The 16,178-nt window shown below is 39.5% G+C and overlaps 1 protein-coding gene across 15 annotated transcripts in view; it reads right to left on the reverse strand.

The window, feature by feature from the left end:
* Positions 1-16,178, reverse strand: part of neb (nebulin) — a 70,425-nt gene that overhangs the window by 1,961 nt on the left and 52,286 nt on the right. For 9 of the 15 annotated variants that reach the window (XM_042426936.1, XM_042426935.1, XM_042426938.1 and 6 more), the window contains 15 exons: positions 15,106-15,219; positions 14,620-14,724; positions 13,865-13,969; positions 13,171-13,275; positions 11,649-11,759; positions 10,781-10,891; positions 9,202-9,315; positions 9,008-9,112; positions 8,801-8,905; positions 3,558-3,650; positions 2,950-3,057; positions 1,684-1,870; positions 1,379-1,471; positions 899-1,039; positions 673-776 (listed from right to left, as the gene is read on the reverse strand). In XM_042426936.1, coding sequence (XP_042282870.1) covers positions 673-776; positions 899-1,039; positions 1,379-1,471; positions 1,684-1,870; positions 2,950-3,057; positions 3,558-3,650; positions 8,801-8,905; positions 9,008-9,112; positions 9,202-9,315; positions 10,781-10,891; positions 11,649-11,759; positions 13,171-13,275; positions 13,865-13,969; positions 14,620-14,724; positions 15,106-15,219 — 1,701 coding nt within the window. Of the gene's footprint in view, positions 1-672; positions 777-898; positions 1,040-1,378; positions 1,472-1,683; positions 1,871-2,949; positions 3,058-3,557; positions 3,651-4,385; positions 4,479-4,858; positions 4,952-6,532; positions 6,626-7,720; positions 7,814-8,244; positions 8,350-8,800; positions 8,906-9,007; positions 9,113-9,201; positions 9,316-10,780; positions 10,892-11,648; positions 11,760-13,170; positions 13,276-13,864; positions 13,970-14,619; positions 14,725-15,105; positions 15,220-16,178 lie in introns of all 15 variants that reach the window. The other 6 variants (XM_042426943.1, XM_042426941.1, XM_042426950.1 and 3 more) reach the window with 5 other exon arrangements.

The following is a 16,178-nucleotide window of genomic DNA, read 5'->3' on the forward strand; positions in this document are numbered from 1 at the left end:
CCAGCCTTGTCCTTTAATCCTTTAGAGTTTTCATGTAGAGCTAAATCCGGATTAGCGAGAGTTTTTAATGAGTTTAGGAAATTAGAGTATGGCTGATTCAGGAAATACCACACTGTGACCAGACCATTTTTTCAAAACGTTGGAAAACGTACACACTCATTTATCATTAAGGGATGGAACAATGCCAAATTAAGAGACTTAGTTGAGTATAAGTAACTCTTATGACTTTGGGACAACACAAGCTTCTCTCCAAATCTGGCTTCTTTGTTTTCTTGAGCCAGGCTATAAAACAACAAATTAACCATTCCTTAAACCCCTTCCCCAAAAAAGCAATTTGTCCAATCATAGGTTAGCAACCATATCTAAACACAGCAGGTCCGTCACACTTTAGAATCTTATCAGGCCAGTGAACAGCTTTGGTTTTTCCAGAGCTGAGGAGATATTTCTGGTATGTAGGTTGATTCTGCCTGGGTGACTGCAGGTACCATGGTACTGCACCCTGAGATAACGCTTTCCTTGAAACCGTTTGAGTTGTGTTGCTATGATAACAGGTTATTTGGAAGTGTTGGAAGTTGGCATGCTGATAGTGTATGAACTTTATGAACTTCAGGTTCAGGATAGTAAAGGTAAGTTTAAGTGTGTGTATAATGTGAGTGTGTGTGTGTTACTAACCCCTGTGGTGGAGGGGTGTGAGGGGACAGAGGAGACTGTGGTCTGCTGGGTGGCCACTGATGATGACCTCTGCTGCAGCTCCACAGTCTTAGCATGCTGGTAACCTGCAGATGGAGAAGAATACAAGAAACCACAGCTAAGTCACCGTCCTATCAAAGTTCACTGATACATATCATACAATACTCTGTATTTGTTGAGGTTTGTTGTAGAGATTCTGGATCGTTACCCATAGAGGAGGCACCAAAGCCATTGCTGTAGAGGGACAGGTGGTGGTCACCATCCTGAGACATCTCTGACTTTTCGTCAGCCATGCCGCTCAAAGCGCTGGTGGAGCGGGAGTGCTCCTTGCTGCGACGCTGAGCTTGAACTGTTTAAGTGTCGATATGAAAAGTTGCAGTTACAAATACAGTCTTGGTATAAGATGTAACATTTACATCATATTAGCCATGGCTGGTTCAAATCTGTTTTATTTAGCATTTATAAGCAATATGTAATCCATAATAATCAAATATAATATAATCAATGTAATCGTGGAACACACCTTTATGTATAGTTTTAGTTTGCCACACTCGGGTCAAAATATCTTATAAGCAAATCATATTCACCAGAATATGAACCAAATCAAACTCATTTATCCAAAAGATAACTAAAATAATGTCTGCTTCTTTAGAGCTATGATGTAATCCTTTTGAGTTTCTCAACTCACCTGACATCATGTGCAGACTCCTGGACTGGATGTTGTCCTCAGCAGGGTCGTAGTCAAACACAGAGCCAGGGTTTGTGCGCCACACGCGCAGATCTGAGAGCACAAAGTTAATTACAGGATCAGTCCAGTGATTACTAGCTCTGTGATTACAAGCTCAAATGTAATGAGGAACAAACTAGGACTAAATGCTTTTATGAAGGAAAAGCATCTACATGAGCAAGTGCCTCCAACAATCAGTGGTATTTTCATTAAGTTCTTTAAGAATTAAATCTGTGGTACGTGGTCACAATATAAGATTTGTGTACCAGTGATGGTCTCCTGGTCGTGCTCAATGGCGCGTCTCCTCTCCATCTCCACCACACGCCTCTGGATGCCACGGTAGCTGATGTCGCTGAAATCCTGTGTATTCTTCTTCACACGCTCTGTCACAGGGTCAGAGGTGGTGGGAGTGAAGCTGCCCTTGTTCTTCTCAAAGTCCTCGTGGTATCTCACCTGGAGAACACAGATCGTGTAAGTATAACCACAGTTTTTACAGGTAAGGACCACTACAGAAACAGAAACCCCTCTGTCACTTTAAAGGGGCATGCCATCCATGTTTGGACTTTACTCGTTTGTTATTTCTGTGTTCAAGGACACTCAGTATTGATGGACATGAACCACTGAACTGTTTTGAAGCACAGAAATTAAGTGAATTTTTAAGCATGATTCAGGTTTATTGCAACTTGGGGCCTACGGTAAGTTCATAGCTTCAGTTATTTTAATTGTTATCGTTATTGGTTAACATTGATAAAACAAAGTTGGTGTGGCAAGAAAACACAAGATGATGATCAGATGGGTTGTAAACAAGCCAGCTATTTAGCCAGATCATCTAAACAACATTATTTGGAGTGGAGTGCACCTCAAATGTCGGTAATGATCCTTCATTGGACACTTTGTGTGCCCACAATTATTGCCAATGCGGTAAGTCATGGTATCCATGGTGAACTGTTATGGGTGTTTACAACAGACAGTTTGGGTAATAAGTTTACTGTTCGCCCTTGTTTTCTCTTTCAAATAAGTTTGACTAACCTGGGGCTTTATTTAAAACCTGTCTGATTGTCTGTTTGCTTTTGTTTGTTGCCCTTTCTGACTTAGTCTGACTTCTTTTTAGTGATGTCTGATGATTCCCAGATCTTAAGATTTAAGTTGGTGAGCACAATTGAATGATTACTGATAAGAATGATGGCCAAAGTACAAAAAAAGATTTAATTACATGTATGTTATGTCAGCCAGATGATCCCCCAAACACCATCCTGCTCATGTAAATACTCCCCAGAGCACTGAATGTGTATTAATCCACGGCTGAAAATAGTCTCCAACAAATGCATTATTTACTCCTGTTTGTGTAATGTTTACTACAAAATACAGTGCCCAGCTGTTTTAGAAAATGACTGAGCCTTTTTAAAACTCAACCTCAGTATTTCTACAGTTGGAACTAATGGGCTCTGAGTGCCACAGGCAGGGTAGGAAAGTCAGAAAGTATTAAGATACAAACTAAGAAATTAACAAAACAAAAAACAACGAAGGCTTACTCCAGAAATGATGCGCTGGGTCTCCCTGACGCGCCTCATCTCAGGTGTGTCCAGGACGAAGGCGGCCTTGCCCTGGACCTGCTTACGGAAACTGTCCGAGTACAGGACCTGGTAGAAAGTTGGGAAAAGGTCGGTGGAGGAGCAGAGGACACACGGTGAGTATCTGAAACCTTTAAAATCTGAAGCCATCATAAAGTAGTCGTTAGCATCCACAGCACAAGGGGTGTGGCAGAGAGAAAACACACACGGCTGCTGACAGAAGGAGCTGGGGAATTATTGGGATACCAGACGAATGAATTAGCAGGGAGATATTTATTAAGAGGCTGAAATATTAAATAAAACAAGACTACGTCCCAATCTTCAGTGGGAGAACGGCAGGAGAACAAGATGAAGTGGAGTAGTTTCAACAACACAAGAGGTTAGCAGTGATGATGTACACAGACACACCACAGTCGGTGGTATTAAACACATTTAAAAGAGAGCGAAGTGGGGAGAATTAATACGATTAACTGGAGCCAGGGAACAAGTCAGTTAGAAAAGGGTTAACTTGGGGTAAAGGTAGAACATTTCTTCAGTAGAATATGTTCTATCAGTGGCTTTGAAGGTACCGAGCTAATGTTTTCTTGGTTCCTTTTGACCCGCTCCATCTCTGGAGTAAACACCACAGGAGTTCCCTTGGCTGAACTGTCCTTATACAACACCTACAGGACAGAAGCACAGTGCCCCAAGGGGCCAGTCAGACACTCTGAACCATATACAGATCACACATCTATAGGACTGCTTTCATAGACTTGAGTTAACTTCAAACTAAAGGATAAAGACAAGGTAGTTTTCAGTAAACTTACAAGGAAACATGATTAATTAATCTCATATGTGATATTTGTTAGATAAGGATATTTAAGCAGTGTCTGAGAAACTGGTCCTATAGTGTGATACATCCTGGCAGATCTTGTAGAACAGCCAGAATCACTTTTGTAGAAACAAACACACTTGTCACGCGTCAGCAGGATATTTAGCTTGTCATTCGCTGTGAAGTGGAAATTAACAGAGCAGCACGGAGCGGCCTTATGGGAAGGAAGCTGGGCTGCAGGTTAGAAAATACTGTATATAGGGGAGGGGTGGTGGGGTGGGGGAAGTCATCTTGTGGGGTTGATGATTGAGGATTAAAGATGATTGAAAGACTTAGAGCAGGAAAGAAAAAAAATGCGTGGAGGGAACTGAAGGCTGCATTAGGGTCAAAGTGGTGATGATGCAGGGCTGGAGCTCAGGAAACTGCAGTCTGTGCCTTGGATGAAGATGGATGACATGAGCAAGAGGTGATGAGAGTGTGAGTTGATGGCAGGGGGGAGGGGGAGTAGCAAATGGGCATTACTGATGGGCACTACTGTCCACTCTCAACCGTTAGGAGCACACGTGGTTCGGTTGTGTTCCACTACCGAGCTGATGTGCCTCTGGGTTTCTTTGACCCGCTTCACCTCAGGGAGGTCTGGTATAGCTGTGCCTCCACCCAGAGAGTCCTTGTATTTTATCTACCCAACAGAAGGTTCCGTGCAGGAAAAATGGAGGAAAAAGTAAAGAGCAGGAGTCAATCAGAGACAATTGCAGAAAGACAGAAGTACAGAAATACAACACAGCACAGCACAACCAACACAGAACATGGAATTAAACACACTTTTTTCCTGAGAAATGAAGAAGCACATTATGTTAGCGACGTAACACCCATCGGTGTTATCACTACGTGGTGGGTTTGATGTGGGAAGCATAACAGTTTGGACTACTAAAGGACTTGTGAAGGTTCAGGAGAGTTGTTATGCCAGTGTGTTGGAGGGAGATGAGAGTGAGGCAGAGTGGCGGATGGAGGCAAATGAATATACAGCACAGGAGGGTACAGGGTCACATTGTGGAGTACCGTGCTAATATTTTGCTGATTGCGTTTAACTCTCTCCATCTCTGGGGTCTCTGATACTGATGTGCCTTGTCCCACGTCTTCTTTGTATTGAAGCTTTGAATGAGACAGCACAAAAAAGTCAAATATGGTGGTAACACACTCAAACGCTGATTAGTTTTCAATTTAGAAGGGAAGAAATGCTGAAAATAAATAAAAATTCCATGGGGGTAAAAAATGTTAAAACTATTTATTTTAGGAAATATGGGGGAAATTATGTTTTCATGAAAACACAAGTTCAAAATCAAATCATCAACCAACACAGGTAAAAAGGAGTGATTGATGAAACTTAGTTAGGATGGAGGTAAAATCAGGGCTGAAACACAGAAGCTAGAGATATCTAGATTTCCAAGTAGGGGAAGTCAGAGGGCGTTTTGGGGAATGATTGTAAGGATCACTGCAGTTCTGTTTCTCTACCGAGCTGATATTCTTCTGGGTTTCTCGGACCCGCTTCACCTCAGGAAGATCTGGTATGGCTGTGCCTTGACTCAGAGAATCCTTGTATTGTATCTGCCCATTGCAGTAAGTTACACAGGTACAGAGTAAGACAGGGACAAACAAAAAGCACAGTATGTACTGTGGACACAGACATGTCCATCCATTCACACACAACAGCATACACATTAAACAAAGGATTATATTTATATAAATAATTGTTACGATACTGATTATCACATTTTATAATGGTAGTTGAGTATGTTTATGCTCATTCTGTGTTCAAAATGGATGATACTTCATTTAGTTCATGACTTCAGGGCTTAGATATGATGAATTATCATGACAGAGAAATCCCACAGAACCCTCAAAGGAAATATGGGGGAAATTATCTTTTCATGGAAACATGAGTTCTAATTCAAATCATCAACCAACACAGGTAAAAAGGAGTGATTGATGAAACTTAGTTAGGATGGAGGTAAAACCAGGGCTGAAACACAGAAGCTAGAGATGTCTAGACTTCCAAGTAGGGAAAGTCAGAGGGTGTTTTGGGGAATGATTGTAAGGATCACTGCAGTTCTGTTTCTCTACCGAGCTGATATTCTTCTGGGTTTCTCGGACCCGCTTCACCTCGGGAAGATCTGGTATGGCTGTGCCTTGACTCAGAGAATCCTTGTATTGTATCTGCCCATTGCATAAGTTACACAGGTACAGAGTAAGACAGGGACAAACAAAAAGCACAGTATGTACTGTGGACACAGACATGTCCGACCATTCACACACAACAGCATACATATTGGAACAAAGAATTATATTTATATAAAATATTGTTATGGTAGTGATTATCACATTTTATAATGGTAGTTGAGTACTTTTATGCTTATTCTGTGTTCAAAATGGATGATACTTCATTTAGTTCATGACTTCAGGGCTTAGATATGATGAATTATCATGAGAGAGAAAATCCTATAGAACCCTCAAAGGAAATATGGGAGGAAATTATGTTTTACGTGGAAACGTGAGTTCAAAATCAAATCATCAACCAACACAGGTAAAAAGGAGTGATTGATGAAACTTAGTTAGGATGGAGGTAAAATCAGGGTTGAAACACAGAAGCTAGAGATGTCTAGACTTCCATGTAGGGAAAGTCAGAGGGTGTTTTGGGGAATGATTGTAAGGATCACTGCAGTTCTGTTTCTCTACCGAGCTGATATTCTTCTGGGTTTCTCGGACTCGCTTCACCTCAGGAAGATCTGGTATGGCTGTGCCTTGACTCAGAGAATCCTTGTATTGTATCTGCCCATTGCATAAGTTACACAGGTACAGAGTAAGACAGGGACAAACAAAAAGCACAGTATGTACTGTGGACACAGACATGTCCATCCATTCACACACAACAGCATACATATTAGAACAAAGGATTATATTTACAAAAAAATTGTTATGATACTGATTATCATCATTTTATAGTGGTAGTTGAGTATGTTTATGCTCGTTTTGTGTTCAAAATGGATGATACTTCATTTAGTTCAAGACTTCAGGGCTTAGATATGATGAATTATCATGAGAGAGAAATCCCACAGAACCCTCAAAGTCCCAATCGATGGTGAAGATGTTAACTTGTATGAACAATTATTATATTATATGGAGGAAACAAGGTCCATGTACACTGTGGCTAAAAGTATGTGGACAAAAACATTGCACCCGTATGTGATTGTTGATGACATTCTAAAACCATGGGCATTAATCTGCTGGCGTAGCAGCCTCCACTCTTCTAGGGATCTTTTCCACAACATTTTATAACCTGGCTGCAGGGATTTGCTCCCATTCAGCCACAAGAGCATCAGTGAGGTCATATTAAGCCATAAGGCCTGGCTACAGTTCATTAAAGGTGTTGTATGGGGTTGAGGTCAGGGCTCTCTGCAGGCCAGTCAAGTTCTTCCACACCAAACTGGGAAAACCATTTCTTTATGGACCTGGTTTTGTGCATGGGGACTTTGTCATGTTTGGGCCTTCCCCAAACGGTTGACACAAAGCTGAAAGAACAGTGTTCTCTAAAATGTTGTCTGCACTAAGGGGCCTAGCCCAAACAATGAAAAACAGCCCAAAGTGTCCACAAACCTTTGGCCATATAGTGTATCATGCAAAAAAGCTTATCTTACTTGTTTCCACAAATTAAAATGCTAAGTAAAATCCATATAGTTGGTCAAAAATAAAATAAAGTAAATTAAAAAAAAAACATTGTTTGAAAATGGTTATCATTTGGACAATGATTACATGTCAAGAGAAGTCTGGTTATGTTCTCAGACACCACTGTACATAGGGAGGGAATATGGAGGGAAGGTTTATTCAGGAGGAGATGAAGGAGGGCAGGGTGACTCTGTGGAGTACCGTGCTAATGTTCTGCTGGTTGCGTTTAACTCTCTCCATCTCAGGGGTCTCAGGCAAAGCTGTTCCACCTCCCAAATCCTCTTTGTACTGAATCTTTACATGGATAAGGAATGAAAGCAGCAGCCAACAGTTAGCCTGATTTGATCTCTTGGATAATGATAAATACTAGCTGCTTGATTTAATTTAAAAATCACATAGAGTGAGACAAACATATAAACCAACATTTAAAAGAACAAGTTTCATCTGGACACACACACAACAACATGGTACAGTGAACAAAGTATTTAACTACACACAAGCTCTGCACTAACATGTATAAAAATGCTAGAGAGAAAATAGTCAAGGGTTAGTGGCGTGAATTAAAATTCTGCATATATAACAAGGTTAAAAAGTATCTGGTCCAAAGAAATAAGGATGGCACATCAGGGCTTGTTAAAGATGAGGAAAAGAAGGTAAAGTCAAGAAAAAAAAACCCAACACGTGTTATTAGAATATGTTAAGAAAAAATATTTTGGAGTAGATACCAAGCTGAAATTCTTTGTATTTTCTTTAACACGAAGCATTTCAGGAGTGTCCTTTACAGCAGACACTTTGCCTTTTATGTTTTTAAGGTCAATCTGGTATTGAAGCTACAGAGAGAAAACACAAGTGCAGTTAAAATGCTTCACAATAACAAAGAAGTCAAAAAGAAGAGAAGGAAACACAAGAGAAACTACTTATTCAGAAGAACAAAAAACGGTGACTGTAGTTTCTTCTCAGGATGAGCATAAAAAATATTTTCATCTATGTCCCTGAATAAAACGTACGAAAGTGAACATCCAACACTTAATTTACAGCTGGATTCAATCAGATTAGCGAACACCATACAAAAGACATTCCACTAACAGTACACGGGATAAAGTATTTAAGATAATACTTTACAGTAGACATGGAGACATACACAGAACTACCAGACGCTGGCACAGAGCATAACCTTTGACCTGAAGAACCACTGACCTCTTACTGTTGGTCCTACAATGATCAAAGACACGCTGGCCCAGTGAGAACCAGCATAATCTATCGTTCCCATTTTCTACTTACAGTGCTGAAGTTCTTCTGGTTCTCACGGACTCTCTGCATCTCTGGAGTGTCCAGAACCGGCACATAGTGAGACATGGTCTTCTCAGCCTCCTCTTTGTACTTTTTCTGTTGGCCAAAAACAAAATCAGCAGGGATTTATAATTCAAATTGAGTTTTAGATTGAAATACTACTGTGGTACGCGTAATTGGTTCATTACAATAATCTACCTGGCTGACAATGTTCTTCATCTGCTGAGCATGGAGGATGTCCGGAGTGTCAATGACAGTTGTGTAGCTGGATCTGTCCATCTCAGCGGTCTGCTTGTACTTAGCCTAAGGAACAGAAAATTGTCAGTCAGCACACATTAGTGGGATCATTCACAGCTCAGAAGAAATGATATGAAACACAGTAAGATTCAGACCTGACTGAGGATGTCAGTAGCATTCCTCGCCCTCATGAAGTCTGGGGTGTCCGTAGCCAAAGCCAACATTCCCTTGCCCTTTATCTCCTGCTCCAGTGATTTCTTGTACTCTCTCTGTAAATGTGACAGGTTACAAAGTGTGACATAAAAGTACTATATTTGCTACAAGCTAAAATGACTAGCAGATCACTTTAAACAAAAGGATTTCTACTCATTCGTACAGAGAAGGGCTGCAAAACCACAACACCTAGGGGAATAGTGAAGGTTAGCAGAAATTAGGGAGAATAGGGGAATTAAGGACAGCATTTTGTGTGTGAAGCTCCATTCAAAACTGAAGAATAAAACAGCAGTTGTTAAAGCTGGACTTTTGCCTCCCCCTTCTGGCAGTGAGAGTAATTACAAAAACACTGTGGACATGTGCTTACGTCATAGGCTCCATAGCATACTCCGCAACTTTAAAAACAATTTTTAAAGGATAAATTGTTTTGAGCTTCACAACCCCCACTAAATGACTCATTTTACTATCAGAATTTGACCCACTCAGTTCAATAACATTTGGAAAGTCTAGAAGAGCCACACGATTAAAATTATTTTATCCCCCTTCAAGTTAGCAGAGAGCTAAAAGGAAGTTAGCCAGCTCAGCCGGCGGAAGTCTCTAGTGTGCATGCTCTGCTCATGTATTCATCTGGCCAGCGCAGGAATGTTAAACCCGACACTAGAGTAAAAACTCCATATACTGTGAAATACAGAGAGATTTATCTGGTGGTGATGGGATTAATCAGCACTGTGCGAACTCATTCAGCAAGAGCTTGAATGTAACGGACGTTCATTTATTTGTAAAAGTTCCGCACTGCAGGTTTAAGGACAGTGTGTTAAGGCATAATTAATAATTTTCAAATTTCAGTAATTCCAGTTTATTTATGAAGAAACCCTCAATTGTTTTATAGTGCTACCACTATCTTGCTTGCTAATAGAAATGCAAAAAATCAGTCTAAAAAGCATCCAGAGCATGTCCTAGCCAAACAACAACAACAACAACAACAAAAAAGTTCAAATTATCAGAAGTCAGCTTTTTATACACAGTTTTGAAGCTATCAGATCCCTTGCTTTAGCACATTATTGTTAATATCTTGTATTGCCATACAAGACATCAACAATAAATTAATTGCTGTAATGTAAATTAGAAAACTATAAACTAAAGTCACTGTGTCGGGGGGCAAAATCCCAGAGAAATAAAATATTACACGTCAAATCACGATATTAAAAACTAAAATTAAATATTGTTTTAGTACTTTTCTGGAATGTTTATCAAACAAAAGAGAACAGATGAGACAAAGTCATAGGAAAATCAAAATAGGGTTTAGATTTGATAGAACCCATAGACAGGAGAGCACTTGAACGTTAGTGATGTCATCAAGCAGGGACGAGGCGTCAAACCCAGCAGTCACCCCTTTTAGTGTGATGATGAAGCTTAGTTAAGGGGATAGGATTCAGCAGATGATGCACCAAGAGCAGGATTGTGGGAAGGCACTCAGATGAGAGTGTGACATCGCTCTTGTCACCCCTCAGTCAGTCATACCTCACACAGGATTTGAGTGGCATTCCTTGCTCTCAAAAGCTCCGGAGTTTCCTCCAGCACAGTTAGCCCTTTACCCTTCACTCCCTCCTCTAGATCCCTCCTGTATTCTCTCTACAGGTCGGAAGAAGAACAGAGAGACTACAGAGAAGGGCACACAGGCAGGCAAGGCCAAGACATACAGACAGACAGTACAGTAGGCAAGCTCTGCTGCTTGCTCTCTAAGCTCAAAGTCACCAGGCCTCCCAAAAACTCATTCAAGCAGTGAATCTCTGATTCAGATTCAGAGATTCAGCATAGAGTTTCATCATTAAAAACACGAAGATTGACGCAATCAATCACTTTTTTACAGAGAGAGAGAGGAGACGCCAGTGACTTTGGCAAGAATCCTGATAAAAGACAAGGTGAACTAAATTTTATCAGATAGAGCATAGAAAACAAAAAACAACAACAAAACAATTCAAGTCAGCATTTCACCATAAAAACATTGCGGCAAAAACAGGAAACAAATGCATGCAGGCTGATTTTTACATAAAGCTGTTGTTGTATTTTACTAGATGAAAGGTTTATTGTGAAGTGAAAAAGATGTGAACTACTCTACTACAGTATAAGTCACGCAATGGACAGAAAGAAGGGAGATGGATGAATCTTGCAACATTAATAGTTTAGGACTGTGCAGTGACTCATGCAAACAAACTAAAGCTAAACTACATGGGGGCACCTTCAAAAAGTCAAAAGGGAGCACTTGAGAGGTTAAAAAATAAAGGTGGTGACAGAAAAAAGGGACAGTGGTTGTGATGTAGTCTTAGTATGATTATAAAGCATGGGTGAGGTAGGGGAAGTTGTCGGGGATAAATTATCCTTTAGTTACCTCGCTGGCTATTTTGGTGGCGTGTCTGACATGTATCATGGCAGGGGTGACCTCCAAGCCTGAGAGGTTCGTGCCCCTCATGTACTCCTCAAAGTCCTTCTTATAGTCTTTCTATTGGCCGCAAAGACAAGACAGGGAACAGACAGAGCTCAGATAACCACATGCAAGCAGTGCTGGTTCAAAATGCAGTTATATCATTACCTCATTTGCGCCGTTCTGCTTAAAATGTGACACCCATTTCTGGATCTGCAGTCTCCATATGTGTGTGTGTGTGTGTGTTTGAGTTAATGTGTGTCTGTGGGAAAGCAACCCTAATGTATGGAGCCTGGAGTGAGCCACCAGAAGAATTATAGACTTTTATTTAATTATTCATAAATTGATTAATAAAAAAGTAAATTAATTAGATCTGCATTTACATCATTTATAAAATCAAAGTAAAAGACAGAAACAAAAATATGAAGATCATTAAATTTGCCAATTAAATAATTATATTTCTTTCATCTGTCTTTAAATGACTAATTGAATTTAAGAATGGAATTGCAAAATATATTTGAAAAATCTATTTTAAGACTTAAATTTGATTTCATTTCATTTATTAATGTGTTGGCCTATCATATTCCATCTCACTTTAATTTATCAGCTAGCCAATCAGAGCTCCTGCTGCTGCTCTGTGAGTTGGATTTCATTAAGTATTTATGAGGCACACTTCTTTATACTAAAGTAAAAACTCTAAATGTTAAAGCAGTTCATTGTGAGATGGAATATGGCAGACACGTCAGTAAATGAAATAACAAAGAGCAATGTTTGAAAGCTTCTAATTTGCGAGTCCATTTTGAAATTCATTTAAAGAAATAGAATTATTACTGGGCAAATTTGATGATCTTTTTTTGTTTGAGGTTATTATTGCACCATTAAAATGTATATGTAATTAATCAATTTATAATAGCTTTTTAATTGTATTAATTTATGAATTCATTATAATTAAACATAGGCTCCATAAAATGTTTACAGCCTGTGACAAAAATGTACTTTACCTTCGTCATCCCTTCATCATCAAAGGAAGATCTGAACTTATAGTATATACAGTATTAGGCACCAACAATACACAATGCACTGGGTAAGTTCAACTTTAACACATTTTACACTGCCTTCTCCCAGTGTGGAGGGTATGATTACAGCTAGTTAAATAGTAGAAACTGGTGAAGGACTAACAATAGGAGTGATGATTTATTGTGATTTAAATTCCAGGATATTATAATTATTATACTGCTGAAATACGACCCTGATGTAATAAACTGGCATTGAAGGCACTGTAAAAGGTTTTTCCATACTCAAGAAACATACTGTAAGTCTAATATAAACGACAGCTGGACATCCAACAAGCTGAAGCATATCGATATATAACCAGAGGCAGTACATTACAGGTTAATATATAAGCAGGCACTGAGAAATCCTCAGAGAGAGGCCTGTGAAGACAAGCTGTGAGCAGATTAAACACAGAGGTGACAGACAGGATGTTTACCTGGCTTTGCATGTGCTGAGCCTCCTTAGCAGTCACATATGTGGGAGTCTCAAAGTCCAGCATGGGCTTGCCCTTCTCCCTCTCATACTTCTCCTTGTACTTCACCTGGAACAGCCCACACACATGTCAAATGCAATGTCAGCTGCTTTCACTGGACAGTTTACATATACCGATAATAGTGATTGTGCCGATACCCTTAAATACTAGGGCTGCCACTAGCAACTATTTTCATTACTGGTTAATCTGTTCATTATTTTTTCCAATTATTCAACATTTAGTGTATAAACTGTTAGAAAATATTGAAAATGCTGATATTTTTACTATTCATTTTTGTAAAATTCTGCCTGTAAATTCTTTAAATGTATTTTAAGAGGTAGTTTGTGGTTCAAAGCAGTTGGTTAATTTTTTAATGTTTTTGTGGCCCATGTAAAAGTTGTAAAACAACCCAATCGTATGTTGTGACACTTAAGATTTTAAGTGTACCCTATAGTCCCCAACTTAAACGTTTAACAAATGAATGCAACACTACTTTTCTATAACTACAGGAAGCAGATAATGGTAATGATGTGGAGAACTGAGAAGCAGATATCACATACACACGTGTTTGACAAGAAAGATGAAATCCACAGCAGTTTTTCTGGGTTGGTGGGGGTGGGTGCAGTTATCATTGACCCCCAGAGTCTGTACAACTTACGTTGCTCTGAAGTTCAGAAGCCTCCTTGAGATGAAGCTGTTCTGGTGTGTCAGGAATCATATGGTAGTGACCCTTACTCTCCTCAAATTTCTTCTTGTAGCGGTACTACAGGGGAATTCCCAGTCAAGTAAAACAGCTCAGTACAAAAAACGAGAAGAAGAGTGCATGTCTGGAGTTTACTCCCAACATTACACAGCACAAAAAATATTCTTATATTTTATGACAGAAACAAAAACAATAACTTTCATAACTGTGAAAACAGTTCTTGCGATGTCAAATTATATGACATGCTTGCAAAACGATGGATGAAAATTTTAAATGATGGTTAAACTTTACATTAAAATGGTTTAAAACCATGGAGAAGCAGGGAGTTTTGTGTTAAGTGATCATTAATAAAAACTAGCTGTATATGAACTATGGGATAAAAAAATCAAGAGAAGAAAAAAGAAATGTAGGAGAATGAGCTTATAGAAGGTAGTAGTAGGGGAAGGTCAAAGGTCAAGGGTGAGAAGGGTAAGGGTCACTACCAGATGAGGTCACAGAGAAATGGATGTATGGATGAAGGAACTTAGTGCACAAATCCACAACATGGCTAATGGACCACAGCATGTTGATGTTACTGAAATATGTGGGTGACAGAAACGCTGCAGTCAGACACATTTCAATGCGCCACGGCGGGCGCACTGAAACTGAACTGACTCCCAGCAGCTTCCTGGATGGGAATGTGAGAGGGTTAAAGGGTGATGATATCTTACGTCGCTGGACAATTTGCTGGTGCTCAGGCTGTGCTGCATGGAAAGAGACTCAGCCATGTCGGTCACAGGCTTGTGGATCTTCTTCAGATCCCCTTTGTACTTCACCTGCGGGTAGTGTTAGCAGATGTAAACATAATAATAAATGAACATATCTCACAGTTGAGTGGTGTTTGTATTTGAAATGGTGATTTCCTCAGATTAATAATGAGGTCTTATGACATATGTGGATATAAATCCTTGCTACCTGAAAAAAGCTTTATTTGGATTTGTGGAATTGCCATTAATAAATGGTTAGACCTGCATGCAGACATAAAAATACATCTATGAATTTGTCCCATTGTGGGTAAATAGAAAAAATTCCCCAAACACCACACTATCTCTTGATTTTGTGTCTTGGACTGTGTTTGCCAGAATGAGGCCATCTTTAATGTTAGGTATAATGTTTGTAGGGATTATATGACATGATGCAGTTATGTGAGCACCTACCTCACTAGCCAGATCATTGGCATCCTTCAAAGTCTTGTAAATCTTACTCTCCTTCAGGTCATATTGTGGCCTCTTTCCTTTCATCTCCTTATCAAACTTCTCCTTGTACTTCACCTTTTGGGGTGGGATATACAGTATGTGAGAATTAGTGTAAGTGGTAACTTTTTGGGACCAGTGGGAAACTTAGACGCCATCACAGAAACATTTAAAGGACAACATAATGCTTTGTTATAGTGTATAAAAAGGGATACGTAACTCATATTCTATATACTGTGTAGTTTTATGTAAAAAGTTTTGGACTTGGGTACTGTATGCTTCTCTATATTAACACACAACTTTATTTTGTATCCCTTGTTATACAAGAAAAAAAATAACTGTAGTCAAACTGTGTATCTTTCAAAAGTGATTGATTTTCCCATGCACCAATTCAATCCCCATTTTCATTCAGCAATCTTGACAGTAATTAGTCTTAGAGGGCAGGAAGGTGTCAAAAGAGATGTTTACATCTGCAGTTTGGTTCCAGGCTTGAGAAGAAAATCATATTTTCATTTTTTATTCCTAGTCATCCTACCTGTCATGCCACCCAACATGTAAACATGAGGATTTATGGACTGACAGATAACTCGTTGGACAGTTCTGGTGTACAGTCATACTGTCTCTCTGTATCATCAGCACTCTACAGACCTGTAGGGTAAAATTTTAAAAAATGTGTTCCAAAGCTAACAGAACATAAATGACCACTTCCAAGAGTTTGCTTGGAAGTGGTTGCCAGGCAACCAGGATGAATCTCAATTGAAACTCAAGACCACTTTAGATCTCCCTGCTTGCTTCTGATTTTATATGTGTTTTATATGTAGCATGCAGTGCTGACTAGTGTTTTGAGTGATCAAATCCAACTGTGTTCTGAATGTACTTTGGGTGCATTCACATCTTTGTTCAGAGCTTCCCACTGATCACCCAAGATGCATTCTAGTGCCGAGTGTAAACAGGGCCAATATAGCATCCTGTGATCTACATAAACACAACATGGACTTCATATACTGTATAATAAAGTATGGAAGAATTAGGGCAGT

Source organism: Thunnus maccoyii, chromosome 11 (genome assembly GCF_910596095.1).
Source record: "Thunnus maccoyii chromosome 11, fThuMac1.1, whole genome shotgun sequence".
NCBI classification, from domain to species: Eukaryota; Metazoa; Chordata; class Actinopteri; order Scombriformes; family Scombridae; genus Thunnus; species Thunnus maccoyii.